The 25,523-nt window shown below is 51.9% G+C and overlaps 1 protein-coding gene across 2 annotated transcripts in view; it reads left to right on the forward strand.

The window, feature by feature from the left end:
• Positions 1 to 21,443, forward strand: part of ARHGAP40 (Rho GTPase activating protein 40) — a 37,789-nt gene extending 16,346 nt beyond the window's left edge. The window contains exons 2-15 of one of the 2 annotated variants that reach the window (XM_008517408.2): positions 1,553 to 1,758; positions 5,045 to 5,265; positions 5,821 to 5,893; positions 6,500 to 6,651; positions 8,962 to 9,127; positions 10,641 to 10,732; positions 11,128 to 11,205; positions 11,609 to 11,768; positions 13,619 to 13,701; positions 15,129 to 15,335; positions 17,439 to 17,579; positions 18,354 to 18,523; positions 19,681 to 19,736; positions 20,724 to 21,443. In XM_008517408.2, coding sequence (XP_008515630.2) covers positions 1,553 to 1,758; positions 5,045 to 5,265; positions 5,821 to 5,893; positions 6,500 to 6,651; positions 8,962 to 9,127; positions 10,641 to 10,732; positions 11,128 to 11,205; positions 11,609 to 11,768; positions 13,619 to 13,701; positions 15,129 to 15,335; positions 17,439 to 17,579; positions 18,354 to 18,523; positions 19,681 to 19,736; positions 20,724 to 20,815 — 1,897 coding nt within the window. In that variant the 3' untranslated portion in view covers positions 20,816 to 21,443. Of the gene's footprint in view, positions 1 to 1,552; positions 1,759 to 5,044; positions 5,266 to 5,820; positions 5,894 to 6,499; positions 6,652 to 8,961; positions 9,128 to 10,640; positions 10,733 to 11,127; positions 11,206 to 11,608; positions 11,769 to 13,618; positions 13,702 to 15,128; positions 15,336 to 17,438; positions 17,580 to 18,353; positions 18,524 to 19,066; positions 19,209 to 19,680; positions 19,737 to 20,723 lie in introns of those variants that run through there. The other variant, XM_008517409.2, reaches the window with a different exon arrangement.
• The last annotated feature ends 4,080 nt before the right edge of the window (positions 21,444 to 25,523 follow it).

A 25,523-nucleotide genomic window follows, 5' to 3' on the forward strand; every position in this document is an offset into this window, starting at 1 on the left:
AAAAGCGACAATGGATGACTTTCTTTTTTACCCAAATTGAGTCCTTTTTTTTTTTTAAAGATTGGCACCTGGGCTAACAACTGTTGCCAATCTTCCTTTTTTTTTTTTTTCTACTTTATCTCCCCCAACCCCCCTGTACACAGCTGTATATCTTAGTTGCATGTCCTTCCAGTTGTGGGATGTGGGACGCCGCCTCAATGTGGCCTGACAAGCGATGCCATGTCTGCGCCCAGCATCTGAACCCTGGGCCGCCGCAGCGGAGCGCGCGAACTTAACCACTCGGCCACGGAGCCGGCCCCGAGTCCATTTTTTTTAATAGGGCTATTCAGACCATCTATGTTTATTGTATTCGGTGCCTTTTGTCTGTTTGCAGGTGGAATAAAGAAATTTGTTCTATAATCTTGCCTGAGATCATTATTGAGCTCAAATATCTGTAGAATTTACAGAATATACTTTTTCGTCCTTTGAGGACATTGGGGATGTATTTCCTCTCTCTAGTGGCAGGGCGGTTTATGATCGGTTTTGCTGATAGGTCTCAGAGGTCTATGTGGATTCCAGTCCCGAGTCCACCATTTCTCAAGGATTCTGGGTGGCAGCATAGAAATTTTATCCCCAAGCTCATCTGGAGCCCCAGAATATCATTAATCTGGGCCAAGAGATTTGTACTGTCCTATTCTGGGATTGTTTGCATGAAGTGGAATCAAATAATATGTGTAGAAGTTTATGCAGAAGAGGGGGATTAAAGGAAAAATGCAGGGAATCCGGGACCTAAGAGAAATCACACAGCTGCTGGCTGGGCCAGGAGAGGCTGGAACTGGGACCTGGAAAAGCAAACTGAGGTCCCCCATTTCTCCATGGCTGCAGAGGGTCCCGCCTGCTTCTCTCGGAAGAATGGCTGCTCCAGCCCCACCATTTCTACACGGCCTCCCAGTTGGTATGCCTGACACTGAACCCCTCAATCTCTTGGTTCAACACCTCGAGACAATCTGATTGGCTCGTTTGATGATAGCACCTCTGTGGTCTGGTACTTCGGTCTGTTCAGATCTGGCTGGAGGAGGGGAAGGGACAAGGTAGTCACATGTTATAAATAGGAAAACTGAGCAGTGAAAGTCAGAGTCACAAATAAAGGGGTGTGGGTAGGCAGAAGATAATAGACATTTTGGGTAAAAATCCAGTGAGATGAGGCAGGGGCTGCCCTGTGGTTTCCTCACCTGTCCTGATGTTTACTTCCCTCTTATTAATATTTCCTCTACCATGTGTGTCAAAGATTGTTCACCTTGCCCAAGAAGGTGGAAAGAAGCAGAGTCTCCTGGCCCTTTCTCAATCCTCTGCAGCGTCATTTGTTTCTGAGTGATTCTGGTGGGGCGATGGGTAAACTGGTCCATTTACTGAGACTAGCCGTGTGTCTGTCACCCTGAGAAACGTGCTTGGGAAGCTCGCCCGGCTCCCAGGGGCCCCAGGCAGATTTCTGGAGAACCACAAAGCCTCAGGACAGACCCCACCACGGGCAGAGCCTTGCCTGACTCCTCTCCTCCTTACCCACTTGCCGCAGCTCTGGCCCCTCCCCAGGCCCAGTTAATCAGCTTCCCCAGAAGAACCTCGTGCAAGCAGCATGCCCGGCGGAGGGCTCCCACTCCCGGCTGTCCCCAGCGGAGAGCTCGTCCATGGATGGCTTTTGGACGGAGGTGGAGTGGATCCAACAGAGGGATGAGCTGAAAGAAGAGAACAGCAGTGGGAGCGAAGGCCGGCTCCCAGAGGGTGAGGAGCCCCGGCTGGGGCCTGCGGGGCGGAAGGGAGGGTCTTATGCAGGGGAGGACATGCCAGAGGTCCAGACATGAACCAGAACATGAAAGGGCTTGTCTCTGTCTGGACTGTTGTATCCTCTTCACTGGGCTCCCTGCTCCACCCTTGCTCCCTGCTGTCTGCTCTCCACACAATAGTCAAAATGATCTTTTAATCTTGTAAATTAGATGGTGTCCCTTCTTAGATGAATCCATTCAGCAAATGTTTATGAGGGCTTGTTATTTTCCAGGCACTGTTTTAGGCACTGGGCACACAACAGTGGACACAAAACAAAGTCCCCTGTGGAGGTAACAGTTGAGTGGAATTCTACGTCCTTTGCTCACAATTCCCAAATATCTCCCCCTCTCTCTCAGAATAATAGACAACCACGTGTCTCCTTATCTATTACTGCGTAACAACCTACCCCTAACTTAACGGGGTAAAGCAACGATCATCATCATTATCGTAACTGTTAGATCTCACTGTTCCAGGAGTTGAAGGGTCGAGCTAGGCAGTTCTTGCTCAGGGACTCATGTGCAGTTACGGTCAGATAGTGGCTGGGGCTGCAGTCACCTCAAAGGATTTCTCACTCGTGTCTGGCCGTGGATGTGCCCGTCATCTGGGCCTTACCTGGGACTGTCACCTGGAATACCCACTCTTGGGTTCTGCGTGTGACCTGGGCTTTCTCGTGGCATGGCGACTGGGTTCTAATAATAAGAATCCAAAGAGAAAGAGAGGGAGAGAGACACACAGAGAGAGACAGAGAGAGCAAGCACCAGGCGGTAGCTGTCTCACCGTTATGACTGACTTCGGAGGCGGGGCAGCATCTCTTCTGTTGCATCCTCTTTGCCTGGTTCCAGCTGATTTCCAAGAGGAAGGGAATTAGACCCCACCTCTTAGCGGGGTGAGAGTAGAGGGATTCGGGGACACAGAGCCCCACCACAGCATCGCTTAAAAGGCTTTACACAATCACCCCTGTGCCCCAGCTGCACCATCTCGTCCGCCCTGTCTGCCTCTCTCTGCTTCTGCCCCTCGCCACTTGGCCTCCCCCACACTCCTGCCCAAGGACCTTGTCCTCGCTGCTCCCTTGGCCTCGCACCTCTTCCCCCAGGACCTGTGTGGCTTGTTCTCTCCAATCAGGACTGGGCTCAAATGTCACTTCCTCAGAAAACAGTCCCCAACTTCCCTGTGTAAACAGCACCCCTGCCCCTCACTCTCCAGACCCTGCCCGGCTTTATTTATCATCACCTGCCATGACACAGGCATCCCTTCATCTGTGTCCCTCACTGGAACGTAGGCCCCAGGAGGCCAGGGACGCTGTCTATCCTTTTCACTGCTGCATCCTCCACGCCTGGAACAGACTGAGCACGTTCTCATGCTCCATCCTCCTTGTTCAATGAATGAGGGAATGAAAAGGGCATCCACGCGGAAACCTCCTTGGTGTGGGGCATAGAATTCAGCTGTGCCAGGCCATGGTTCACAAAACACAAATGGTGATAAGGGTGATAAGGGATCCAGACTTCCCCAGGGCCTGATGGTCTCCTGCAGTGTCTCCAAGTGTGGATGGCAAATCCCTGGTGGTACAAGAGCGGATTCTAAGAGATGCCCTCCACCACAGGCCAGCTGCCAGGCATCGTGATATGACCAGCAATCTAATGTCAAAGAAAACAGAGGGCTTGGGGTCAGGGTGGCAAAAGGAGAACTTTTTTTTTTTTTGAGGAAGATTAGCCCTGCGCTAACTACTGCCAATCCTCCTCTTTTTGCTGAGGAAGACTGGCCCTGGGCTAACATCCATGCCCATCTTCCTCTACTTTATATGTGGGACACCTGCCACAGCGTGGCATGCCAAGCGGTGCCATGTCTGCACCTGGGATCCGAACCAGTGAACCCCTGGCCACTGAAGCGGAACGTGCACACTTAACTGCTGCGCCACCGGGCTGGCCCCAGGAGAACTTTTTTTGGACAACTAATTGAAACGGGCTTTTTTAGACTCACAGGGCAGTGGGAGCTTCTGGGTGGCATGGAGCCAGGAATGTTAATATATTCATTGTTTTCCCATTAACTTCTACTTATGGCAGGTGATGGTGGATGATCCATTTATGCTTGGGTTAGTGTTTCCTTTTAAAATAGATTGAGTAAAAATGTGACCCATGATTAGGGAAAAACACTTAGTAAATAATTTTCCAGGACTTCTTAGGTACAGATAAAAATTATACAGTGGTTGGCGAATGCCTGCCTTTCGGGAAACACTGGTTTATTGATAAGATCCTGCACGACTGACCCCGTGGTGAGCAGGAGAGAAGGAAGTCCTGGCTTCACAATAGGCTCAGCGCCTCCACCAGCTGACACATGTTCGGGGAGGACGCACAAAGTTGTGGCCGCCCCGGAAGCATTTGTTTGATTCCCAAGCGAAGGGAGATCTGGGGGAAAGACTTCTGTGTCTGGCTTATCCGCACAACCCAGGCTGCCCGAAAAGCAGGATAGGTATTTTGAACCACCAGCGCCTGGTTGACTAACTTGGTCACAACTGAATACACGCCCCCAATCTGCTCACACGTGTATACCCCTTCCTTCCCGAACTTGCACCTGTTTCCCCCACAATAAGGAAAGAATTCGCCAGGCCAGTTCTCAGGTGTGATCTGAAGACCCCATTGCATTAGAATAATCTGGGGAGGACAATCCAAGTGCAGATTTCCAGGCCCTGGGCCTGAACTCCTGGGACGGGATCTCTGGAGGCGGGACCCAGGACCCTGTGGTCTCAGCGGGCCCCACGATTTGGATGAAGGGTTTTACTGTAGGACCACAGCAGTTCCTTATGAAGCCCAGTTGAGGGGACTGTTCCAACCTAAATAAGGTCTTGCATAGAGAGGGACTTTCCAAGGGGACACCAACTGCTTGCCCACGCTCTGCACGGCTGGGCCCACGTGACCCTGGGGCGGCTTCTGCTAGATTTGGGAGGGGATGAGAGTTCATTGCTACATTCCAGGATCAGAACACACAGGTGCCCTTCCTCAGCCTGCTCTGTTTCCCAGGGTGCACAGGTTTAAATCCAACTGATTGACGCCATCGGTACCCCCCAAATTCTCAGATGTCTTGTTAGATTTTCTCCCCGTTGAAGAGTTTGGCTGGTGTCAGTGGGTCTCATGATCAGATACGTGGCTGCTCCTTGCGTCTATATGAGTGTGTGTTTCTACATGTGGCTTTGGTTAGTGCGTGTGACTGAGTGTGTATATTCATCTGGCTGTTCTCCCTCTGTTGGCAGAAGGAGACACTGAATCCCAGTGGCTGCAGGACACAGGCCTGTCGGGCCTCCTTGGTGGCCTGGACTTGGACAGTCATCACCAGGGGCTCCTGTCCAGCCTCACACAGACCCAGGTGGCCGCTGTGTGTCGCCGGCTGGATAGCTATGTCCGCTCAACCCGAAGACGACACAAGGCACCTGTCAGAGACGTCAGGGACGTCTTTGGGGTTTTCAATTCAGGAGTAAGTAAGTGGCGTAAGAGTCAGTGCAGGCTCTGTCTGCCTGGGGCCTCTGTGATGCCACCACGTCCTAGGGGACGCAGTGATTCTGCTGCAGGGCTGTGTTGACGTGTGCTGGCATACCTGCTTGCATGCCACTGTGGCCCCATGTTGCAGGTGTGTATTTGCCTGTTGCCATTGTGTGTCCTTGGGTGGGCCTGAAAGCTTAGGTTCTCTCTCCCTATAACTATTATCAGTACAATTATAATACCTTTTATTGTCATTTGTATATCCTGCTGGCACCTGTAACCTGACAGATCATGGGCATCTTCTTTCTCAGAATAGATTTGAAGTGGCATAACATGTGATTAATACAACAGGCATTGAAGCCAGACAGACCTGGGTCCCAGTGCCTGCTCCCCCACTTAGCAGCCATGGGATCTTGGGCAAGACCTTCTGAGCTTCAGCTGCTCTGTGAAGAAGGGGTCATGAATGGCTCCTATTTCCCAGTGTTGTGTGAGCATCATCTGCTTCCCACACAACTCATGGGGAATTGTCTGTAATTTGCAACTTGCATAGGAAATGACTTCAGAGAATGGAGACTCAGGTATGAAATGGACTCAACTCAGTTCTGGGACTTCTACATGTCCAGGTAAGCGGCCTTCATTCTCCAGGGCCCTGGGAATCCTCCAGGCTGCACAAAAGGGCTGCTCTGTGAAGTAAGAGAAGGCACATACCTCTGAGCATTTTCCCCTTCTTGTTGGTTCCTTGCCTTCTCTGCTTGGGGTCTGTAGGAAGGAGCCCCAAGGGGACAACTTGGGCCCTTGAATGGGGTTCTCCCATCAGGCCCATCAGGCCTCAGCCTGGAAAATCACATTCTGGGCAATGAACTTTAGCAAGGAAACTACTTCCTGGGGCAATGGGCCTTAGCTGGAAAATTACTTCCTGGAGCAATGGGCCTTGGCTGGAAAATTTCTTCCCCGGGGCAGTGGGCCTGAGCCCGAAGCTTATTGACTTGATCCTGGGGTTTGAGCTCGAGCCTGGGAAATCACTTCTTGGGACAAAGGGCCTGAGTCCTCAGCCTAAGAACTTGCTTCCTGGGGACATGATCTCAGCCCCCTAATCTTAGGCAGTTGCTACTGAGTTTCCCGGGGCCTGAGCCAGGACACAAGCCTGGGAAATGGCTTCCTGGGGCTCTGGGCCTGGAGCAGGTAGGGAGGCAGCCGGACCTGACTGCCGCTCTGTTCTGTTTCTCCAGTGGCAGCAGAGCCCGAGGGGCCACAGGCGCAGGCTGGGAGGGAGGAAGCCTTCCACATGGACTCTGCCTACTCGGAACAAGCTGCGTTGCTCCTGCAGAGGGGTGGGCCGTCCCCGGGAGGCCCCTGTGCCTGGAGCAAAGGGTCCCTGCCGGTGAGGATGCTGCCCAGAGGGCTGGTGGCCAGGCCCCATCCTTAGGCACCAGCGCATACTGCCCCCACCCCCCACCCCTTCCATGCTGCCCGGCACCCAGCACGACAGTTGTTGAATCATTCGCTCATTTAATTCATGCCACCAATATTTACTGAGTGACTGCCCGTGTCAAGGACTGGGGGCGGGAGCTAGAGTCTAGTAACAGTATCAAGATTTTCATTTATGCCTTTCTTTTTTGCTTTTAGCCTTAGAAGGTCTTCCCTCATCCAACAAATTGACAACTATCTACCTATCTATATTTTTCTACTTATTTTTAAAATTAACTTTGGTGTCTGGTGTGAGACAGACCCAACATCTCAGTTTTTTTCTTTTCCAAATTGTTTCAGCACAGTTCCTTCCAAATTAGGATATAATCATTTATATTCAGTTTTTTAAGATTGAGGTAAAACTCACAGTAAAGTGCACAGATACTTGCCATGCACAGCTGGATGTGTGTACTTGTGTGACTCCCACCAGATCAAGGCATAGCCCACTTCTACCCCCCCAAAGGCCCCCCATACCCTCTCCCAGTTAAGCCCCCTCCCACAGGGTAACCACTATTCTGACCCCTCTCATCAGGCTTAGTTTTTCCCAGGTCCCACTGCTCCTAAGGAAAGAGGTTCTTCAATGACCACATTTGATGTGTTTGGGTAATCCTAGGTGACATTTCACTGAGGGCTTCCCTGGCCCCAGGCACTGTTCTAGAGGCTTTGCTCACACTGGCTTGTTTCCTTACCACGCCCTAGGACGTGGGTGCTGTCATGGCACCCCCACTTTACCAATGGAAAACAGAGAAGTGAAGCTCATAGAGAAGTGACAGAGCCGGCTGATGCTGGGGCCCCCAGAGCTTTGAATGACCGTTACCCCCTACTGCTTAGGAAATTTGCCCCCAACCCCGCAGTAACCCCTACCGCAATGTGAAAGTATTTCATCCATTCAAATAGAATTTTTCTTTTTATTTTGAAATAATTTTAGACTCGCAAGAAGTTGCAAAAATAGTACAGAGTTCCCAAGTACTCTGTACCTACTTTCTCCCAGTGATCTCTTAGGCAACCATAGGACATCACACAAAATTCTTAAATAATGACTTTCTATTTGTAAAGCATCAGAGATAATTAATGCTCAATATTATCTTCTAGCTTTGATGAGATGGCTTCCCCCACTAAACTATGAATGATGATAATAATTAATAATCCAAGGGCACCACATATTGACCTTTTACCATGGCCCAGGCATTATACCAAGAATTTTACATACATGATTTAATTTCATTCTATTATGTTGACAGTAATTGTGGGTGTAAATAAACAAAAAATAGTAATAGTTATAATTGAGTACTCACTATGTGTCAGGCATTGTGTTTTATATGCTTTATGTAGTTTAATCTCCCCTACAACCCTCTGAAGTAGCTACTGTTATTAGCCCCATTTTACAGATGAGAAAATTGACACACAGAAAGGTAAATTATTTGCCCAAACTCACAGGTAAAAGTTGGAATTTGATCCCAGAGTGTGACTCCATAAGCCGTATAGTGAGCACTAGGCTGTATTATAGCCAGAATATTATTACCTACAACCACAGTATGCTTCCTTTCCCCCCTTAGGGCACTGGAAGGGGACACTGGGGAATAATCTGGTCAAGTTCCCCCGGCAACGTAAACAGACCCGTCCCCACCTCTTGCTGTTTTTCACCCGATGCCGGCAGGAAGGCGCGGGGCTGCCTGCAGATCCCCACTGTGGCCTCTAGATGGAGCGCTCGAGCACCCTTTATTTTTCAATCAATACTCTATTATTCAGAGTGAGAAAGAGGAGCATTTGAGCCGTGGTGGCACCGCCAAGGATAGGGACAGATGGGGTGAGGGAGAGCAACAAAAGAGCAGAATAGAAGCAGTGATAAAAGGCCAGTGGGGTGATCCCCTCTCCTCCAGCTCCTCAGGTTGGAATACAGGTAGTAAAAACAACTTCATTGACTGGGGCTCCGCTATGTGCCTGGCACCCTTAAGCGCTTTATACTTATTAGCCCGTTTTACCCGCACAAAAACTCTGAGGTAGGCACTATTTTATGATTAGAGATGGGGAATTCGATGCTCAGCCTGTGATCCAGTCACAGGGACAGCTTGGACTTGAACTACGATGGAATCCTGAGCCCCTGCTCTCCTCCACTCGGCTCTTCCTCCTGCTGACCGCCAGGGGCGCTGGGGGAGGGGATGGTGGAGCCTCGACACACAGACCCCTCACTGACCTGAGCGATCGTGTCTACTTCCCTCCCTAGAAGTTTAGGATCCCCAAAGGCAGACTCGGCTTGACAAGGATAGGAGACTTGTCCTTGCAGGACATGGGGAAGATCCCTTCGTTGGCCCTCATCGAGCTGACAGCGCTCTGTGACATCCTGGGCTTGGACCTGAAGAGGAGCAAGGCAGCCAAGCGCAAGGCCACAGGTCAGCAGTCCCAGCATCTCAGACCCAGTGGCTCAAGCCCCGGCTTCCTCATCCAGGAGCTGCGTGGGGCATCTTCCACCCAAACGTGCTTGGCTGCCATAGTTCTTTCCGTTATAGGTATTTTCTGAAAATATATGAATGAAAACAATTCCTGCTCATTGTAGGAAATTTGGGAAACAGTAAAATACAAAAAGGAAAAGTACAATTCAGATGTAAGTGCTATTAACTTTTAGTGTTATCTTGTTCCTTTTTTCCCCCATGTGTTTATATCCTTTTTGCGCTTAATATTATAGACTAATGGACACTTCCCAGTTGTGCCATTCAGTTATTGCCACAATAATGCTACGTAACAAGCACCCCCAAAACTCATGACTTAAAACTCTTGCTGGCATGTTTGGGGCGGACTCGGCGTTGGTTGGCTGCTCTGGGCTGGTCTTGGCTCCAAGCTGTGGGCTGGGGCTGGGTCTGCTTCTCTTGTCTCTCGTCCTCCTGGGACCAGCAGGCAAGCCAGAGCCTGTTCTCATGGCCATGGCGGAAGCACAAGAGGACAAATGGGCCACACAATGCCTTTTAAGCCTCTGCTTGCATCACGGAGGCCAGCGTTCCATTGGCCAAAGCTATCTAGCAAGAAGTGGGGAAGTATTTTCTGCTTCTTTAATAGGAGGAATAGCAAATTCACATGGCCAAGGGTGTGGATTCTGGAGGGGTAATGAACTTACAACAATATATCATTTACCAGAACTCTAACATTCTTTGAAAACATAATTTCTAATGAGGGCACTATTTTTCTCCTTATGGATATAGCCATCTGAGGACATTTATTATTTCTGTGTTTTTCCTGTTATAAAGCACTATCACTATTGCTGTACACGCAGCTTCGAATGCATCTTCGATCATTTTAGAATATGGTCAAATTCTTGGTATATGTCACCCTTCAATAGCGTGTGAGCCCGTTCATCTCACTGCATCGCTGTCAACATTACACGTTGTGATTTCTTTGTTTGTTTCTTTAAAGACAAGAGGATGCTGGATAAGACAGACCAGGGGTGGGGGTTTAGCAGGCAAAGGGGCAGGCGGGTGATGGGAGAAGGAGGAAATTGCAGAGTAGATTCAGAAGGAGGAGTTGGCCCGAGAAGACTACAGGGCGGGGTGGGTGAGAAGACCTGGGAAACATTTCTTGGGAATGTGGCCCATCCCTGCAGAGCTAGACGCCTACCCAAGATCATTGTGACATCTTATACCCAGCGCTCCCTGGGGCAGCAGCTTGCTGTCCTTTCAACGCCTTCATCCCGCGGGGACTCTGCTCTGTGACGCACCTACCGTGTTGCTTATTGCTGAGGCCGAGTGTTCTGTGCGAGAACTGTGGGCGGGTTTGAGCTCAGCCATTCTCCAGAGAGCTCAGTCCTTACGCAGGGAAAGGAGTCCAAGTCTAGGCACCCAGATCATTCAGGTTGGAGCCCAGCTGTCATTCCAGGAAGTGAAAGGCCCCTTCTGCTCTCTTGACTTCCCGCAGAAACTCGCCTTTTCGGCGTGCCCCTCGATGCCCTGCTCGAAGCTGACCGCAAAGCCCTCCCCAGCACCCAGGTCCCGCTGGTCCTTCAAGCCGTAAGTTGCCCCCAGATTGGGCTCATTTAGCCCTTGAGAGGCTGGCCCTGCCTGCCACTGTTGGGAGATGTCTCGCCTGGGGGATAAGAGCGTGACTTTAGCATTGGGAGACCTGGCTTCAAATTCAGCCTCAAACACTTGCGAGCTAAGGGTCTGTGAAGTGGGGTTATAACAACAGTAGCCTGTTATTACAGATTAAATGAGAAACACGCATATAAAGCTCTCAGAGCAACTCCTGGCTCATGGAAGTGGCCAAGAAAACTATTGTTCTTATTTGGAGGGAGACCCTTCTCTGAGCTCTCTCCTCTTCCCGGTTTTCAAGGGGACGAACACACCAGTTGGAATCCCACTTTTCAATAGTTGCTGGTTTAAACGTTGGTTTCTTTCTGTCGTAGCTGCTGTCCTGTTTGGAGAAGAGAGGGCTGGACACGGAAGGCATTCTCAGGGTGCCTGGGTCCCAGGCCAGGGTCAAGGTAATGGTTTGGCCCCCTGCCTTCATCGAGGCTGCATCGCCCAGCACCCTCACCTTCTCATTAAGCCGGGAGAGAATCCAGTTCCTAGCTGCCTGTGTTCTGTCTTTGGTCTCTACTTGAGCGGTGGGATTCCAGGAGGGTTTGAAAGGGCAGAGGTGGCAGGACACAGCATGGGGTTTAAGAGTGTGGGCCCTGGGGTCAGACTGCCAGCATGTATTGAGCAGAACCCTGTGCTAAGTGACTCACACGCATTGGCCGTTTAATCCTCATATCAACCCTAGGAGGTGGCTGCTAGGAATTGTCCCCACTTTGCAGATGAGGAAACTGAGGCCCAGAGAAGTGGTGGAGGAGCTTTTACTGGAGCCTTGGGCCAGCTTCTCATGAGTGTCCCTCCTTCCTCCAGGGGCTGGAAAGAAAGCTGGAGAGGGATTTCTACACTGGCGTTTTTAGCTGGGACGAGGTTCACCACAACGACGCGTCCGATTTGCTCAAAAGGTTCATCCGGGAGCTGCCGGCGCCTCTGCTCACTGCTGAGTACCTCCCGGCCTTCGCTGTGGTGCCCAGTGAGTGTGCCCCAGCCCTCTGCACGGGCGGAGAAGAGCCTTCGATGCCACTGACCTTGGTTGGAGAGGGGAAGTGGTGGGAAGGCAGGACTACCTGTTCCCTGTGATCTCGAGCTGATGGAGGAAGAAGCATGTGTGTGTGCATGTGTGTCGGGTGTGCGTGCATGTATGTGTTGTTTGTGTATGGGCATGAGTGTGTGTGTGTGTAGCGTGATGGGGGATAAGAGGAGGGTAAGGTTTTGCACACCACAGTCCTTACGTCCTCGCATGGACAGTATCTTCCCCGTCATCATGTCCAAGGGGTTAGCTTATCAGGCTCATCTAATTGTGTATCTGTGGGCACACGTGTGTCTCCTTGTCCTCTGTCTGTGTGCACATCTGTAGATCGGCTTGCACTGCACAGATCCCTCTCTATATTCTGCAAATACATGTTCCTGCCTGGACTTCTTCACCATCCACAGAGCGCAAACACCATCACTTTTATTTTTCTCAAAAGAATAAAACGACCCACCTGAGAGCCTGCTGGTGACCTGGAGGGGAGCCCAGGTGTGCGGCGCGCTCTCTTCCTGACACTCTGATTTCTCTAAAAGGCTGCAGGGCTCCTGGCAGCCTGATTTCCACCTCCAAGCCAGGGCGGGCCCTCTGAGAAATCCTCTCCAGCCTTTGCTTCTCGAATAGATCAGATCAAATCATGTCACTCTTTGGCTCCACACCCCCTGGAACCCCTCTGGAATAAACCCTCACTCCCCACCGACCTGGGCCCACAGGGCACTCCTCCGTGCTCAGGCCCTCCTGTCTCTGATCCTTCTCCAGTCCCCCTCCGTCCCCACCATCGGCTTTAACAGGCCCATTTTCTTCCTTCCTCGGGGCCTCTGCGCCTGCTGCTCTCTTTACCTGGAAATCCTCTGTCCCCCTCATTTGGCTGGCTGCTTCTTGCCATTCAGATGTCGGCTCAATGCCAGCACCTCCAGGAGGCCCTCCCTGACCTGGCAGCCAGGTCGCCTGGCAGACCCAGATGCCGCCTGTCAGAGGACTCTGCTTCAGTTTCTTCTCAGGGTGAGGCAGTGGCTAAGGATACTCAGCTATTCCTTTGCTTGTTTATGGTCTGTCTTCTCCCCTGAAACATAAGCTCCACAAGTCTGGGACCTGTTTGGCTCCTTCACTGCTGTGTCCGAGGTCCCTGCACTGGAGCATGGCACCTGATAGGCACTTGACGATATTTGTCAAGTGCGTGAATGAATGAATGCCACAGGGGATCCTGGGGGCGAAGCCTGGGCCGCTCAGCCTCTGTGTCCCCTCCGCAGCTCGTCTCCAGGCTCCAGTGAGCTCTCAGCTGCTGGTCTGGCCTGGTTCTGGTGAACTCTTTCTCTGAATTCTCTACCTCCCACCTCCTCTTCTCCCTGGCCCCAGTGCGGGAGAGCTTTTCCTCTTCAAGCCTCAGAATGCATGGGGTTTCCTGAAACCTCTCCAGGACAGTAGGCTATCCACCTCCCCTCCTGAGGGTGACTGCTGGCCCACTGCATCTCTGACCCTGAGCTACAGCTCTCAGACTGCACATCTGGGCCTGTATGTGCACACATGTGTGTGGCCATGTATGCATGCACGTGTGTGTGTGTTCCTTTCATTCACACAGCATCGAGAGTGACCTCACGACCAGCACTAGTTGGGGCTCTGTCTGGCTCTGACACTAGCCCAGGAAACAGTTCCAGGCCTTCCAAAGAAGGTTTTCCTGGCTGTGCCTGGGGATTTCCCAGCTCTGGAATCTTCCCTCCCTGAGAAGGGGCCTGGGAAGGAGAGAGCCTGAGCCTCCCCTGGGAGAGCAGAGACCCAGGCCCCCCTTCTTCCCTCAGACATCCCCGACCTGAAACAGCGCCTGCAGGCCCTTCACCTGCTCATCCTGATCCTTCCGGAACCCAACAGAAACGCTCTGAAGGTAAGAATTACTATGAGCTGCCTCTGTTCTATCATCTCAGCCCACAGCCACAGTAAGGGCTCCAAATGTGATCATGCATTCATTCAACAACTCTGCCAGGTGCTGGGGTGCAGGGATGACCAACAGTGACGGCCACGGCCTTTCTGAGACTTTTTCCCTAAAGAAAGCAGATGAATCTTGAAAGGCACAAGTGCTCAGTGGAGTGGGCACTGCCGAGCATCACTTCTGTGTGGTGCCAACAGGAGGCACAGGGAAGAGGGCTCTCTGAGTGGGGCTAGAGTAGGTAGCACTTTCCCTCTTTTGTGGAAATCCTCACATGGCACTGGTGTTCTGTGGGGCACCAGTTTGGGAAACACTCCCTCAGGGAACTCCCACTGTGTGCTACAGGGGTGGGTGCTCAGGGCTGGGGGCTGGAGCTGGGGCACAGCCCTCACTGCGCTCCCAGCGCCCTCCTGGCTGTCCTTGGGTCAAACCCAAGATGCATCTCTAGGGTGAAGCTGTGAGGAGGCCCCAGGTCTCCTGGAGTCCTCATCTGGTGTGGGCGTAGGAGGCCCCAAGAAGTCTTTGTAATCAGGTGGAGCTGGGCTCCAGGGACCTCCACTCCTTGTGCCTCAGCTTTGGTTAAAGAGACAGCCTCTCTGAGTTTCTGTTTCCTTTTCAGTGAACTGAGGATTATAATAGCATCTTGTGTGATTGTTTTGGGAATTTCAAGAGCTAACACATGACGAATCATAGAGTAGAAGATGTGGTACTTTGCAGGTGCTCAATAGATGCCTACCTTCCTTCCTCCCTCCCTTCCTTCCTTCCTTCCATCTATCCATTCATCTTTCCATCCTTCCATCCCCTCCCTCCCTTCCTTCATCCTTACTGGCTGTGTGGCCTTGGGCACATTCTCCAAGCCACAGTTTCCTTCTCTGCATGATGGGTACAATGGTAGAACCTATTTTATAGAGTTACTGTGAGGATTAAATACATGTGCTAACGACAGGGCCAGGAGCACAAAGAATACTTAACAAATGGTAGGTCGGTAAAATCATCTGCCTCCTTTCTTCCCATTGTCTCTGCTTCCCTAGTCTTTCCTTTGCATTTTGGGCAGATCTAGACTCCAGAAAGAAGGAGCTGACCTGGGGCTCACCAGGAAAAGACTCATTTCCCAGAGCTGTGGCTCTTTTGGGCCTGGAAATTGAAGTCTGAACTGGATGCCTCATTAACCTCTGAGAGGGTAGGGAAGGGAAAAGGTTTTGGCCACATTTCACAGAGCAGGAACCTGAGACACAGCGAGGTCATGGGGTGGACTGATGGAAAACTGCTATTCCAGTCCCTGGCTTCTTCCAGTACCCGCAGGCTGCACAGCAGGATGCTCTGGGAAAGGTGGGGAGCACCAGGGATGTGCTGAGATTTGAGGGCAGTGCTGTGCCCTTCCCCAGGCTCTCCTGGAATTCCTCAGAAAGGTGGTGGCCCGGGAGCAGAGCAACAAGATGACGCTGTGGAACGTTTCCACAGTGATGGCCCCCAATCTCTTCCTCCACCGAGGGCGGCCCCCCAAACTCGCCAAGAGCAAGGAGAAGCAGCTGGCAGAGGGGGCAGCTGAGGTGGTGCGGATGATGGTGCACTACCAGGATCTGCTCTGGACGGTGAGTGCTGCTGCCCAGCTAGGAGTGGAGGGGAGGGGCTGTCCATCCGGGTAGCGGGGACAGGCCGCCGCCCTCCTCTGGGTACAGCTGCCCTGATGTCCCTGCCATCCAGGATTGTGGGTACTGTCCTTTTGAATCCCTGGTTGTGTCTCTTGTGGCACCTTTGTGGGATCCTGTGTATGGCCAGGGTCTTCTTCCTCCCCCTGGCTTAGCGTCCAAGAGGTGTCCTCACTTTCTGTCTCTACTCCCACACCTCTCAGTCAGTCCACTGCCATCTGGTCTGCCCCACATTATGGGTGTTCCCTGAGCTCCCACAAAGAGTTCCTTCACATCAAAGCTTTAGTGATGCTGAAAAAGCCCTGCCCGTGAGGCTCAGAGCACAGGGCCTGCCTAAGACAGAGCCCAGAGCCAGATAATCAAGACAGTCTCCGCCCCCGAGAGCCTTGCCCTGAGTGAGAATCCAGAGCAAGGGCGAGGGGCAAGAGTGGGGAGAGAGACCCCTTGGTGCTGTGGGCATGCAAGGCCTGCTGAAAGTTGAGGTTGGAGGAGGAGCGCTGAGAAGACCCGGCCAGCCCTCTAGACTCCCACGAACACAAGGTAGCAGGGCCCACCACTGCTGAGCAGGCCACTGTACTGAGAGAGATGCAGCCTCTGCCATCCGTTTCTCTATTCATCCTTCCACTTAGTCACCCATCCATCCACCCACCCATCCATCCACCCACCAATCCATGCGTCCCTCCACCTACCCATCCGTCCATCCACCCATCCATCCACCCACAAATCCATACGTCCCTCCACCTACCCATCCATCCATCCACCCATCCACCCACTCACCAATCCATACATCCCTCCACCTACCCATCCATCCATCCACCCATCCACCCACACACCAATCCATACATCCCTCCACCTACCCATCCACCCACCCACCCACCAACCAATCCATACATCCCTCAACCTACCCATCCATCCACTCCTCCACTCATCCATCCATTCCCTCACCCTCCCTCACTCTTCCTTCCTCCTATCCCTTCCTCCATCCATAAAGTCATCAGGATCAATTTTTTAATTCCAGAAACCAGCAAGTGAAGCTCTCTGACTGTACGCAGTTTCTCCCCCATCACACCCAGGCACTCCTTTGTGTTCTAAACACACCAAATGCCAGTTGGTTCTCCAAACTCACCCTGTACTTCACAGCTCTGGATTTTTCCTAATGCAGTTCACTCTGCCTGCAATTCCCTTCCATTTTTAGAAAGGGCAGAAGCCTGGTACCCTCTGCTCATTCTTCAAGACTTAGTTCAAGAGTCACGTCCTCTGCTGACAGCCCTCCCTCCCCTACACAGGTACACGCCTACACTCCCATAGTTCCTTGCTTCTCTGTGCTCTGTCAGCTCTCTGAGGTAATGGGACTACTAAAATAAATTAGATTCTAATACTTTTTCTTGTAGGGAGTCTCAAAAATTCAAGAAATGCCCAAGTGCCTTCTTTTAAATTTTCAGGCAACATAAATGTAGATAAAGTAAAATGGAAGAGTTCCCCCTCACCTTCCACTGTGTGGATCGTCTCGTTCAGGCATCACAGGGCCAGTAATTAGAGGAGCCCAGAATGGACCCCATTCTGTCAGACCTCAGGGCACATGCTCTTAATATCAGAGTCCGTGGAGTCTGGATTCTCCTGACTCTGCCTGCTGGGTTCTGATTGCACAGAGGTGAATGGGTTGACCTCGGCGTCTTTGGGAATTTGCCATTCTGGGGCTGGCTGGGGCTTCTCAGAGCCTTAGCCCACTCTAGGTGTGCTCTTGGGGACACCCCGCCTGAGTGTGCCAATGAGCAGCTGTCCCACAGCAGGTGCATGACGCTCCAGCCTCTGTGAGGGGACACCACTGTCCACTTAGCCCAAGGGTGGCCTCTATTCTCAGAGATCCCTACTCCATGGCCCTCTTTAGGGGTTAAATGGCCCCCCTCCTCACACCAAACTAGTATGTCAGCCACTATGTATTGCCAAGCCCTGCTGGGACAGGCAAGAGGCCACAGCGACCCTGGAGGGCTCTGCCTCTTACCCAGTAGCCCCGGGGCCAGCTAAGACTTGATTCTTTCCGGACAGGTCGCCTCTTTCTTGGTGGCCCAGGTGCGAAAACTGAACGACAGCAGTGGCCGGCGCCCCCAGCTCTGCGATGGGGGCCTCACAACCTGGCTGCGAAGGATACACGCAGACAAGGACAAGATGGCTGACGGCCTCGAGGCGGTGAGTGCGCCCCTCCTCCCCCCGCGGCAGAAGGAGGGACGAAGGGACCAGGGGCGGCCGGAGGGCGCCTGGGGCCCAAGGCATCCGCATCCTCCAGGTACTGCCTGCCAGGCCACCAGGCACGGCGCTGCCGACTGCGGCCACCAGGGGGCGCCCCAGCCCCATCACAGCGAGCGAGCGAGCGAGGAGGTGGTGTCTCGGAAACGAGGGAGATGACGGGCTGAGGAAGGGGGAAACTGGTGTGGTGTGGGGTTTCTAGACGCTATCTCCCCTGCGCCGTTTTAAAGCAGCCCCTCGTGTCCCTGACTGAGGGTTGGGGAAGTAGGGGTCGCTGTCTGGAGTGATTGGGGCGTGCAGGTGGGCAGGAGAAGGGAAAGGCCTTCCAAGAATATGGAATGATCCTGGGGAGAGTCCTGAACCGGGTTTCTTAAGAAAGTCCAGAACAGAGAAATTGACCAGTATCGCATTGTGCATGATGGGTATTTATATAAACCTAGATGCATGCGTTTCTAAGTGCATTGCATGCACTCCTGTTGTGTGTACGAGTATGAACGCCTGTGCACACATATGTTTCTATGCCTGTGTCTATGTATGCACACTTTGGGGGACGTTCTGTATGTGGTCATGCTACGATCTGTGCACAAGCAGCTGGTGTGTATGTGTGCATTTTGCATATTGAGCGTGGGTATTTGTGTAAGTGTGTTTATGCACACACATTTGAATTCCAGGCATGCACGTGTGTGCCTCTGTATGGATCTTTCTCTTCCTCTGCAGACTCCCAAAGTAGCAAAGATCCAGGTGGCCTGGCCTATCAAAGGTCCCCTGGAGGTGCCCCTGACCCCGGGCACCAGAGTGGCCCACGTCCTCAGGCAGTTCACAGAGCACCTCAGCGCCAGTTCCCAGGGTCAAGAGGGCAATGAGGACACAGACAGCCTCCTCCCACGGTAAGGGGCCCCCCTGAGATAAGCAGCTCTCCCCTGCAGGGAGCAGGCAGTAGGTGCAGGGAGAGCTGAAGCCTTTGAGGGGATTTGCACGTGCTGTTGGCCTTTCCCCTTCTGGGGTGGTCAGAACTGGGTTCTCCAACCTTCTTAGAGAGCTTCTTTGCTCCAAATAATAATGATAATAGTCATCATTCATTCATTCACTCACAGGTATTTACTAAACACCTACTATAGACCAGGTATCATGTGGAATGCTAGAATCATAATGAAAAGAACCGACAAGGGCCCTGGCCTTGCAAGTTCACAGCCCTGTGGAAGAGATAGACATGAGCCAAATAGCCACAAAGTAAATACCAAGTTACAAACTGTGTTAGATTTTATAAGAAATACAGGGCACAATGTGAATGTAAAACAAGGCACCTGGTATAGATTGGGGAATGAAGTAAGGCTTCCAGGCACAGAAAACTGCATAAGTAAAGGTGCTGAGGCAGCATGGCCAAAGAGCTGAAAGAGGATCAGTGGGCCGATATGCTTCTGTCATTCCAGGATGCAAGAAACAGATTGAGCTCTCAGGAGCCTCCTTGATGGACCTGGAACGAAGGACTCTTGGACTATGGGTCCTTAGCAAGTATCTAGTCCAGTTCCTGGACTAGATGTACAGATGGGAAAACTAAGGCCCAGAGAGGGGAAGGGGCTTGCCCAGAGCCACACAGCAAATAGAGGACAGATTCTGGAATTGAACTCAGGCTATCCATAATTATCATATGATAATTATATGATACCTGTATGATAATTATAATTTTCATACATAATTATGCAGTATCCACAGTCCATCTTGACTCAGAATTCGCCCCTCACAGCAGGCTCCTGTGCCCGTCTATCACTCCTTATCCCCCCACCCTCGCAGCCTCCATTCGATGTCCAGTAGGTAGGGGTCTTGCGGCAGGGGGACCCATGGCTGGCCCTCCCCAGGTGCAGCCCAACTGCATCTTCCCTGTCCCTGGGCTCCGGCTCTCTCAGGAGGGTCCTTCTGCCCATCTCCCACCTGGGATCAAATATCAGTGAGGGCCGCCCCTTCCAAGCCTGGGGTCCATGAGCAGCTGTTGGTCTCGCTGCCACCGGAAGAAGAGGTCAGCAGTTTTCTTCTCTCTGTCTTGCAGCCGCAGGTCCGTGATGTCAGCCAACATCCTCCTGTATGAAGTTGGAGGGAATATCAGTAAGTTTCCGGTGGGGAGTGGGTCGGAGCCCAGGACCCTGGGAGCTCTTTGACCTTGACGGCTCACTGGGCCTCTCTGGGGGAGGCTAGAGTCCACCTCAGGAAGAGCCATCCCCTCAGGCCTCTGTCCCCCTTGAAACCAGACGGAACCCTGCTGTGAGGTTAGGCTCAGCCTGGGCCACGCCTTAGGATTCCACCCTGGAGTCTGGAGTTTTGCCTGGAGCTGGCCGCGGGCATGGAGAGGGCAGAATTTCTTGTTTCACTGATGTCTCTGGGCCGCCCAAGCTGAAGTGGACCTCCTCCAGGGCCAGTGGTCATCGATTCCTTAAGGAATTCTGCAGACGTGTGCCAGCTCTGAGAGTCCCATGGCTTTGTGGGAACCAAGGATGGGCAGCTGTTGTCAGCTGCCTTCTCCAGAGCAGCGACTCTCAAACTTCAGTGGCATTGGAGTCACCCGCGCGGGCCATTAAGCCACCTGGGCCCTGAGAATCTGCATTTCTAACAAGTTCCCAGGTGCTGCTGAGGCTGCTGGTGCAGGGACCGCACTTTGAGAGCCACTGGCCAAGGAGCAGAGGTTAAACAAAGCTTAGGGAGTCCTGATGCATTGAGGGAGTGCTCCTCCGGCAAAGCCTTACAAGGGAGGGGAGGGAAGGAGAGGAAGGGGTGAAGCCTAGTTTGGCCACAAGGGGGCTCTGGAGCGCAAATTGCATTGGGATGGTTTCCTTCAGAGGCAGGGAGAATGGTCTTTCCTACCTCTGCATGAGTCAATCACTGGCCGTGGGCTGCCCTGGAGGGGGCATAACTTCCCTGACAAGGCACCTGACATCAGCGAAGGTCAGTTCTTCAGAGAGTGGGGCAGCTGTGAGCCAGAGCAGCCAAGGGTTACGCAGCTTGGGGAGTGGTCCCCTGGCCAGTGAGGGGCTCCGGGCAGCCAGCAGCATCTTCCACAGCCACCACCTCAATCTCCTTCACCCCTGCTTCCCACAGGTGAGCATCGCCTGGACCCAGACGCCTACCTCTTCGATCTGTACCGCGCCAACCCGCATGGCGAGTGGGTCGTTAAACCGAGTCCCACCTAAGCCCTAGGACTCTGAGGAGCAGCCCTGGATGTCATGTCCTTGCCCCCACGGACTCTGTGCCTGTGTACCCAGCGTGGGAGCACAGCTGTTCAAGGGGAAGGTCTCCGTCTTTCTCCAAGGCGTGTTCTCCTCTGAAATGCCTCTCACATCCTCCCTGCAGAACCTCGAACACAGAGCCCTCACTCCCTGCGTTCCCCAGCCCTCAGGCCAGCCGGCTCCTGCACCATGCAGGACACCACGTGGGTCTCCGTAGATTTTTGTCCGTGATTCCAAGCCCTGAGGAGAAGAAAAAAAGCAGCACCTCTATCAAGAGGCTAGTTCTGCACACACCCCCCCACCCCTCAAAAAACTGCTTTGAAAGTGGCCCTACAGCGTATAGTGGGACAGTACTGGAGATGAAGCTAGAAGAGCTCTGCAGCCTTGGGCAAGCCCCTTGCCCTCTCTGAGCCCCCTTGAGAGATGAGAAGGTTGGGGCTCGGAGGGGGGGTGGTTAATGCTGTGGCCGTGAACAGCCCTGTGAGAACCAGAAAGACGGAGACTTCCCTTCACGGCTCTCATGTTTTAAATGTTGCTTTGTACAATCTTGTCGTTTTGTAATACGATATTTAAATTCTTTTTGAACATGAAAGGCACACGTTGAATGTGACTTTTACTTCATTCAAGTTCTGTTCTCCGGAACCCAGCTCTCAGTGGATGTGGTCCTCCCGGGGAGTTAACATGGGAGCCTGGCGATGAGAACGTCCTCCTGTTTCTCAGTGTGGTCTGGCCACACCTGGAACCTGCAGCCATCTGGAGGGGCCGGGAAGAGAACTCAGAAGAGGGAGGGGTGGAGTCATGACAGTTGCTGCAGGGGGCGGGTGCTGCAGGGGCAGCTTCTCTGGGATCCTCCCCACCCCTTTCATCTCCAAGTTCCCAGGTCTCTCCCTTCCTCCTTCCCCTACCCTGGGTCTGTCTCCTCGGGGCAGGTGAAGCCTCATTCATTCATTCATTTAACAATAAATTTATTAAGCCCTTAGTATATGTGAAGAGCTTTACAAGTTTAATCTTCACAATGATCCAGTGTCTCCACTTGAGTTCCCCCAGAAGCTGCCCCTGAGACAATGATTCCAGGGCAAATAGTGATCCCAGGAAACACCAGAGAGTGGGGAGGCGAGATAGAGAAGGGGAGGCAGCCCATGAAAGGATGCGTGATCAAGCAAGTTACCACTGTGGGCAACCAGAGCTTAATTCTGCCGGGGAGCTCTGAGAACCCATGTAGAAGATATTCATCAGAGTTGTCCCCACCCGAGGGACATTTATTCCTCAACTCCTGTGAGTCATTGGTTGAGGGCTGAACCTGAGGAGGGTGGGCGTTTCTTCCCTGGCACTTCCAGCTGCATGAGCACAGGCTTCATGGGTTCCGGGAGCCAGAGAGAGCCCTTGGGTAAAGAGATACAGATCTGGCAATTAGAAGGTGGCCACGGTACACTGAAATGGTAAACGCTGAAGGGAAGTTGGTGGTACATTGATAGTACCTGCTTCACCCTGTAAGGTGATGCTGATGACAGTGAAGATGATAACGGTGATAGCTGTGGTGGTGATGGTGATGATGGTAATGGTGATAGTGATGGTGACAATGGTGATGGTGATGATGGTAATGGTGATAGTGATGGTGACAATGGTGATGGTGATGATGGTAATGGTGATAGTGATGGTGACAATGGTGATGGTGATGATGGTAATGGTGATAGTGATGGTGACAATGATGGTGATGATGGTAATGGTGATAGTCATGGTGACAATGGTGATGGTGATGATGGTGGTGGTGATGGTGATGATGCCAAGAGCTTCAAATTTAATCTTCACGATAATCCAGTGTCTTAGTTTGGGTGATGAAGTGATGACAGCAGCTAACAGTCACCAAGAACTTGCTAAGTACCAGGTACTTTACATAAATTAAGGCTTTAATTCTCACAAAAACCTTACGAGACACATTATTATTATTCCCTTTATGCAAGACAGGAAAACTGAGGCTCAGAAAGTTAATATTACTTGGCCACATGGCTAATAGGTGACAGGATTCAATTCCAATGCAGGTTAATCTGGTATAAAGATGCAAACTCAACTATTTTAGACCATAAATCCAAACTATTTTGCCTGAAATATCCATATTTAAAGGTTTTTGATGATAGTCACTTCCTTAGTCTCCCTCTCTCTCTCCCTGCCACACACAATACACACACACTCAGAACTGGAAAGAAGGCATTTTCCTTAACCAAGAGATTCTTGACATTAATTCTGGAACTGCCAGACAGGGTGTTTGGAACCTGTAGCTGATTAAGAGTCTTTGAGTGGCCTCAGTCTCCGCAGCCACCCCATCCAAAGAGCCCAGACTGGATGAAGTGCAAGTTTAGTCCAGCACTAGCCCCAGAATCCTATGAGGTAGGTATTACCACCATTCCATTTTGCGTATGAAGGAACTGAAGTTCAGGACGGTTAAACCATGTGTTCAGTTGCACAGAGAGTGAGAAGCTTGGATGCCCAATTCCAAGCCCTTTCAGCCACACCACGATTGCCTGAAGCAGGATCAGGACCTGGGAGCTGCTAGTGAGACGAGAGAGTCAAGAAAGAAGCAGGGAGACTGGGTAGATTATCCAAGTGGGGGAAATACCATGGGATTCAGCCAGAGTTGCTGCTTCTCCTCCCCAATTCCTCCCCACCCCCCACAATCCACCTACAAGCCCTGTTGGACTTCACTCCAAAATACACCCCAATCCCCCCACTTCACTCCTTTGCTCCTATGACCATCTTAGTCCAACTCACTATCATCTTGTTGCCTCTGATGATGGTGATGCTGGTGGTGATGCTGATGGTGATGATTACAGTGGTGATGATGGTGATGATTATGGTGGTGATGGTAGTGGTGGTGGTGATAATGGTGGTGGCAGTGAAGACGGTGGTGGTGGTGATGATGGTGATGATGGTGATGATGGTGGTGATGACGGTGGTGATGGTGATGATGGTGGTGATGGTGATGATGGTGGTGACAGTGGTACGAAGCCTCAATGGCTTCAACGCCTTGTAACTACTCTCCCTTCTTGCCCTTCTGTCTATCCTCTGTACTGTAGCCTCAGTGGCTCTTTTAAAACAAAACTTCAATTCTACTGAAAGCCTTCCAGAGGGATCCCATTCCACTTAAAATAGTATCCCAACTCCCAACCTTGTCCTACGAGGCCCGTCTATTGTCTCTGATGCCACTTCACCCGCATCCCCCTCACTTTGCAGAGCCAGCCTCAGGGGCCTCCTTTCAACCCCCCAGATGCACCAAGTTCATTGCTGCTTTTGAGCTTTTGCGCTTGCTGTTCTCTCTGCCTAGGATACTCTCCCCAGCGACTCCCATGGCCAGCTCCTTCCACCTCTGGTCTCAGCTCAGATGTCCCTTCCCTCAAGAGGCCTTCTCTGACCATCCCATTTGAACTTGCTTCCTCTCCCACTCTCTCTTGCACCACCTTAGTTAATTTTCTTTCTAGCATTTATTATTACCTGAAATTATCTTATTTAATTAGTTTTTAATCATCCATGCCCCAGGAAGGCAGAGACCATGTGGGTTTTGCTCACCTTTGTGGATATAATGGTACGTAGTAGGTGCTCAATAAAAATTAGTTGGGTGAATAGATGAATAAATGGAGAAATGAATCCCTCTCTGCCCATCTGTCTGTTTCCTCCAGTAACTGTTGCCCTCACCACCTGACTTAACTCTGACCTCCCTGGTTTGATGTGTGAAATGAGGAAACACACCTGAAGTATCTACAGCAAGTGCTCATTCAGTGCCCTCCTTGTTACTATTAATTATTAACAAGGGCCAGGCTGCCTGAATGGTGACTGATGATATTATCCCCCCAGGTTCCCAGCACCCGCACTGGTCCCATTGCACCCCTTGCTCCCTCATGCCGGGATGACAGGGAGCTGTGTGGTTGGAGGGACAACCCTTTAACCTTGGCGGGAGGAGGGGCAGGGGCCTCGGCGGGTGCCAGGAGCCTAGGCCTGGTGGTGCTACTTTGCACTGGGAGTGGCTGTCAGCCATCGGCAGACGATCCCAGTTTAATCACGTCAGTTTTCCCATTCATCCTGGGCACTATCTGAGGGCTCATCACGGTGATTGATGATCTCGCACCAGCCCCACCACTGGGTTAGCACGGCTCCCAGCGGGTGCCCAGCTTCTCCAGACTCTTTGCAGTCTAGGGCCGACTGGGGCTATGATCACATTTCTTTTAAGGAGCCCTGACACAAACTGCCTTGTGTCTCCCCCACATTCAGGTGTTGAAGCCCTAACCTCCACAGTGATTGTACTTGGAGACAGGGCTTTTAAGGAGGTCGTTAAGGTCAAACGATGTCATAAGGGTGGGGCTCTAATCCCATAGGTCTGTTGTCCTTATATACAGAACAGACACTGCAACTCTCTCTCTCTCCCCCACCCCCCGCCCCACCCCGCCGTACACACAGAAGAAGGGCCATGTGAGGACATGGTGAGAAGGCAGCCATTGGCAAGCCAGGAGGAGAGTCTTCATCAGAAACCAAATTTTCTGGCACCTTGAGCTTGGACTTCTAGCCTGCAGAACTGAGAAAACAACTGTCTGATATTGAAGCATCCTGGCCTGTGGTGTTTTGTTACACAGCCTGAGCAGACTGACACAAGCTCTTGTCGCCTCCAGCTTCTAAGAGGGAGGCA

Source organism: Equus przewalskii, chromosome 21 (genome assembly GCF_037783145.1).
Source record: "Equus przewalskii isolate Varuska chromosome 21, EquPr2, whole genome shotgun sequence".
NCBI lineage: Eukaryota > Metazoa > Chordata > Mammalia > Perissodactyla > Equidae > Equus > Equus przewalskii.